Source organism: Malania oleifera, chromosome 6 (assembly GCF_029873635.1).
Source record: "Malania oleifera isolate guangnan ecotype guangnan chromosome 6, ASM2987363v1, whole genome shotgun sequence".
Lineage (NCBI taxonomy): Eukaryota > Viridiplantae > Streptophyta > Magnoliopsida > Santalales > Ximeniaceae > Malania > Malania oleifera.
Window position 1 is genome coordinate 4,913,472 of NC_080422.1, and position 6,299 is coordinate 4,919,770.

Below are 6,299 nucleotides of genomic sequence, written 5' to 3' on the forward strand. Positions count from 1 at the left end.
GTGAGATAAGAGATTGAATTACTTTAACAATCATATTATATGCCTCTAACATGGATACATATATATATATATATATATATATATATATATTGCAATAGATCTTAAATTAGTTTTTTTTTTTTTTTTTGAGTGATCTCATATCCAAGAAGAATTTGAGACTTGAACTTGCAAGACTAATGTTTTTAGTATGGAAAATATTTGACCTTTTGAGGTCATGGGTTTGTAATATCATGTGTTTATGTTATAGTACAAGAAAGGAGATGTGGTATTATGGGCTTATGCGTCTTGCTTTTTTTTGTTACCGGATTCATGATAATCACGAGCTCATGAAAAATAGCATTATTATCACTATTTAAGTAAGCATGCATCCATACTTCTCGTGTTAGAGCAACCAATGTTGAAGTATAATATTGTGTATGACTTGAAAAACTACAATTTATAATTCTCCCTACACCCCTATAGTTTAAATGACTTTTCACCGCTAACTCTCTCTTTCCCAACATCCCTATAGTTTAGATGACATTACTCTTTTCACCACTAACTCCCTCTTTCACCCGCACTCTATGTCTATTTTTTTCTTTTATTAACAACTTAAATAGTCTAAAAATAAGATAAAATATAGCAAGAATATAATTCAAATTATGTATGAGTATAATAATTTAAAAGTTATTCATGTTAAACCATATAGCATTCGATCCAACTTGAAAAAAAAAATTAGAATTGTTAAAAATTGAACATTATCATTTGGTGTCCATTTCTTATTATAAATGAATTAATTTTTTATATTATTATTATTAACTTTATAATAACAACACATTTTCTTGTATAAACTATTAAATCTTTATATTATTATCATCATTCCATTTCTAATGGTGGACATTTTTTATTAAAAAAACCTTTAATTTCTTGATCTTGTTCTTAAAATTATACCACATTCCATAAATCAAACGCAATCTTAGATTCCAAAGATAATCTTAGATTTCATAACTCATAATTTTTCAATTTGAGGTCTGGAAGTGCTTGACAGGCAAAATTTCCAAGATCTCTTTTGAATTGAATACTCAAAAGCATTAATGATTAGTTGATTTCGTGAATTAATTAAAAAAGATTCTTTCCCTGTATTTAAGAGATTGAATTTAAGCAACTCCAAACACTATACCAACTCGCAAAAGTTTCATCAATATTCACACATTTAAATTCCCGCACTAAATATTATGCTCCAAAATATAAACATTCAGCGAGAGCTGCATTTCCCAAAACACAACCTTAGGGAGAGAGCAGCAATTGAATGGGACACCCAGTCTGAAACAAAAGAAAAACCAGCATAATGCTAAGCATGAAAAGAAAAAAAGGGAGAAAGAAAAATAGCTTCAGGTAAAATTTGTGAACAACTTTATTCTTAATTTAGAAATAAATACCTATTGCAGCTGCATGAGGTCAACCTCAGCTTTACATAAGTACTGTTTTTTTTTTTTTCTTTCTTTACCAGTAGCACCCTATAAATACATCTTTCTGTGGAACATGCAGCCCAGTATACCACTTGGTTAAAGAGAGCAACCTAACAGGAGGAATGCCTCATTCTGAATGACACTACCTACCCACAATGATGATCAACTCCTAGCTAAATCGTATGCCTCATTCTGAACGACACTACCTACCCACAATGATGATCAACTCCTAGCTAAATCATGGAAGACCTAACCTAAAAAATGTGATAATTAAGCATATGAAGAATTGAGAGCCTGGTAAACTAGCCTAAAATGTTGTTTTAGTCAGTGATTCAGGTCACGAGCCAAAACGGGTTCTTGCTCCGCAGTCGGTGCAGTTCTATTTTGCTTTTCAGTCTGTTGAATCAGGCAACCCATAGCCATAAGGATTCTTGCTAGCCCAATTCCATTGATCCCGACTCATCTCATCGATGCCATATTTTGCCCTGCAAGGACATTAGAGATGCACGTCTCTGTCAGGGGTCTAATTGATAATTCTACCAGCTCAAGAGATGCATAGCACTTGAGCTTCTCAATCGGTGTTCTAATTTATTGTTTTAACATACCAATTTTATGATTTAATTTGAAAAAGCGGGCTCTTACCTCCAATTCAACTCGTCTTCTGCCTTGTCTGTTGATGCATAAACAATCTCAGCATCACCAGGTCGCCGCCCAGCCATAACCAGAGGAATTTTCTGGAAAACAAGAAGGGAAAAAAATTGAAGAAATTGGAGTAAGTAATGGAGACGAAAGCTCGATATTATAATATCAAGAACCAAGTCAAAGGGTAAATCCACTTGTAAAGAAATAGAAATGGAAATCGGCTCGCCAATTTTAGGATTAGAACAACAGAACATAAAGAATTTTTAAGTTAATTACCTTTCCAGATGCTTTCTCAAAAGATGCAACCATCTCCAGAACAGATGTTCCCTTCCCTGTTCCCAAGTTGTACACTTCACAACCTGTAGTCGCATATTTCAGCAAAATTATTGTTTGTAAAGCCTAGTGTTCAATACGAAGGCAATAAGAAAATTTTAAAATAAGGTTAAGGTTTTAACCAAAAATATTATGTCTAGCAGTCTGAAATTATTCAAAATGAAGTTAATAATTTCTGACTGTTTCATGGAATGAGTTGGTTTGCATTGAGTAAAAAAAAATATGACCTCATATGCATTCAGCTGTTATTTTTTTGAACTAGAGGATTTGGGATGAGCTCGTCATGGAAGCATGGGTAAGACAAAAGGAACCAATCTTGGAAATCAATTGGAAAGAGCAAAAAATTTTGCTCAGCAAAGAAAAAAGAAAAAAATTCATAAAGCTTTGCAGAACGAACCAATTTTTTCATCCTCCAGCTTTTGCACCGCAGCAATGTGCCCATCAGCCAAATCAATGACATGAATGTAATCACGTACCTGAAACACAAAAATGAAATAAGCACATTAGTTAGAACCTTGGTCAAAACCTTCTTAAATTCACTTTGACGCCAGACTTCTGACTAACAATTTTTTCAACTCAATCTAGATCTCCAACCAAAAGGTAGAGCAGAAGAGAGGCAAAAATAGTGAGCATGCCAGTTGGTTTAAGCAGACATACCCACATGGTGTTATTATATTCAGACTTATGCACATGCACACAAACTCCATGAGCAAAGATAATCAAACATTTATTCATACACATAATAAAATGCTATTCCAATAAAGACACGAAATAATATGAAAACAACAGGCAGACAGAGAAGCATACCCCAGTACCATCAACTGTAGAGTAGTCATTTCCATAAACTGTCAGTGCAGGTCGCCTTCCAACAGCTACTTGCTGCACAAATGGCATAAGGTTGTTTGGGATTCCACGGGGATCCTCACCAATATAGCCACTAGGATGGGCACCCACTGGATTGAAGTATCTCAGCAATATAATTTTCCATTCAGGATCTGAATGGAAGATATCACGACATATCTCTTCAATGAAAAGCTGAGGAAAAAATTTAGCCTTGTCAGCTATTATATGCACAGGTGCTATGAAGAAACGCACTCATTAAGAAAAGTTCAGAACAACGATAGAGAGTATTTTGCGCACCAAAAGGCAGCAAAAAAGGGGAAAAGATGTCAAATTTTCTGTTTAAGTAATGGACATAAATCTACAATCTGTTCCATTAAGATGTCCAAGCAACAAGGCACCATGAACCTGAAAATTGCCCAAAGAAATACCTTGGTTCGTCCATATGGATTTGTTGCTTGTAGAGGGAAGTCTTCTGTGCATGGAACCTCCTTTGGCCAACCATAAACAGTGGCTGATGATGAAAATACAAGCTGAAATTTTTTTCAAATTTGGAAATTTGTCAACTTATGGAAAGTATAATACCATGAAAATTGAAATTCCATTAAATGATAGAGCTAAATTCATGAAATATCCATGAGGGAAATACCTTTTTGCATCCATAGGCAGCCATAACTTCCAGCAGAGTGATTGTGCCAGCAATGTTATTGTTATAATAAAGCAATGGTTTCTGCACACTTTCACCAACTGCTTTCAATCCAGCAAAGTGAATGACAGCATCAAATCTGCATTAAGGAATAAACTTTTTAAAAGCCATGTATGAAATCAATTATGATTCCTCCACAGGCAATTTCAAAGAACTACTAGATAATTATTCTTCAACCATCAATAACATCTCCCTCTCCAAAAACTAAAAAATTGATTGAATTGACAGGCCTTTAAATGGTTTAATCATGCATATCTTGTTCATTCACTCCTAGTGGTCACACGACATAAATTAAACAGCAACTGGCTAAATATTTCAATTTTGGCATATAATAAGATAACGTAGTAGACCCATTAAAAAGTGCACCATCACCATGACTGGAAATAAAATGAATATTATCCATCAACTGGGAAGCAAACTACTGCAATATGTGTTACAGACAGCTTTGAAGTTACATAGAGAAAAGCAGAAAGGGCTTACTGTGTTGAAGCAAAGAGATTTTCAAGAGCCGGTTTGTCACGGAGGTCCATCTGCACGTGAAAGAAAAATTTTCAAAAACCAGGTATAACGTGTGCTCATTTGTAGACCGTGAAAAACATGTGAACTGTTTAAAGAGGGGAAAACAAAGCTCCAAATCAATTGGTTCTTTTTCTACACCTAATATTGAAAAAGGAATATGCTACTGTGTGTCTTAATCCTCTTTAATTTATATTCACATAATGTAGCAACTAGCAGTTGAAACACCGTTGTCCTTTTCAACTGTACCATCGGTTAGTCTTCTTCAAATTGTATTAAAGGGCAATTAATGAGCTACCACATTAAACAATTTAATTCCTTGCCTTCGAGGACATTGAATATTATAAAATACAAATAATCAATACCCAGAAATGCTCAACTAAAATTATTTTTCAAATAAAAACTGTATTTTCAATAAATTAAATCAATGAAACGAAAAAATTTACAATTAAAAGAAAAGTTTCAATAAAAAATATTTATCAACTTATTCAAGATACCAGATGCAGAAACCTAATCAACCCTCAGAACTAGAAAATATATAAATCATGTTTGTTTCTACGAGACTACACTGAAGCATTAGATCAAACACATAGCAATTAGTTCTCCACTCGTCTGATCCTCTACGAATATAGAATCAATCGCAACAAAATTTTTCATAAAGCAGCAACAGATTTCGACGAAGCGGATAATCAATCGACAACCTAATTCCATCTCTCTTTCAAAAATCGAAAGTTCACCGAAATCGTGCCAAAGACTAAAGTCAAACTCATAAAGTAAAAAAAATTTCCCCATCATTGAACCCGCGCACAAACCGCAAGTACTCAAAATTCAACTCAATTCCGCAAGCAAGATACTCTACAAGCACTAAAAAAATTCAAGCAGAAATCAGCAGCAGAACAAGAGGTAAAACTCAATAAACTCGGAGTCCGAACCTTGTGGAAGACAAGGTTTTCCCCGGATTCACCGGCGAGCTCTTTGACTCGCTGGACGGCTACTTCCGAGGCGTTGTCGAGGTTGTCGACAACGACGGCGTTGTATCCTCCGAGCAACAGCTGAAGAACCGTGTGGCTCCCGATGTAACCAGCTCCTCCAGTGACCAAGATGCTCTTCGCCATTAGAGTTCACAGAGAGAACCAGAGAGCTAGCGAGAGAGAGAGAGAGAGAGAAGAATCGAATTGAATTGAAATTGCGAAAGGGAACGGTGCGGGGAAGGCCAGCCTGCGATCAGTTATATATATAACGGAGCAAATGAATTAAAAATGGAAATTGCTATTTTCACCCCCGATTTTGCTGCGTCCAATGACAGGCCAGGCTGCGTGGATACAGCGAAAATTCGCGAAACGATCTTGCTAGAGTTAACAGGGAGCTAAAACGGTTTTTTATATTAACTGGACCCTTTCGATAAATATAAAAAGATATGGGGAGTTGGCCACGTGGCGCGCTTTTGTCCCTCTCTATACGACCCGCCACGCGGCACCCTCTTCTCCCTCCGATCTTCCAATTCCTAAATCTTCTTTCAATTTCTAATTCTTCCGTGCCGACTCTTGTTGACTAACCCGGAACACGTAGTTAAAGTCTCCGATGCCCTTTTTTCGAATTTACCAAAAAGCCCTTGACACGCTGTCGCTACCGATGCCCTCCAGCTACGCTACGGTGCGATTCGGATGACCCAAAAATTTCCGTACGCTAGGACACGTGGGTTGTCGGGAGGTGTCCAGCGGGATCTCAGCCGTGGATGGACGGGAGGAACATGGTTGAGTATGCGGAGGTGGGGCAGGGTGGGAAAACCCGTTCGCGCGATTCTCCGGAACCGC

At 36.4% G+C, this 6,299-nt stretch overlaps 1 protein-coding gene across 1 annotated transcript; it reads right to left on the bottom strand.

Moving 5' to 3' along the window:
• Positions 1–1,369: 1,369 nt before the first annotated feature.
• Positions 1,370–5,838, bottom strand: LOC131157022 (UDP-glucose 4-epimerase GEPI48-like). Its single transcript, XM_058110857.1, has 9 exons — positions 5,418–5,838; positions 4,450–4,499; positions 3,913–4,048; positions 3,695–3,796; positions 3,231–3,458; positions 2,821–2,899; positions 2,367–2,449; positions 2,091–2,182; positions 1,370–1,933 (listed from the first exon to the last, which is right to left on the bottom strand). The coding sequence occupies exons 1-9, from the start codon at positions 5,598–5,600 to the stop codon at positions 1,840–1,842; spliced, it is 1,047 nt and encodes a 348-aa protein (XP_057966840.1). The 5' UTR covers positions 5,601–5,838; the 3' UTR covers positions 1,370–1,839.
• Between the last annotated feature and the right edge of the window lie 461 nt (positions 5,839–6,299).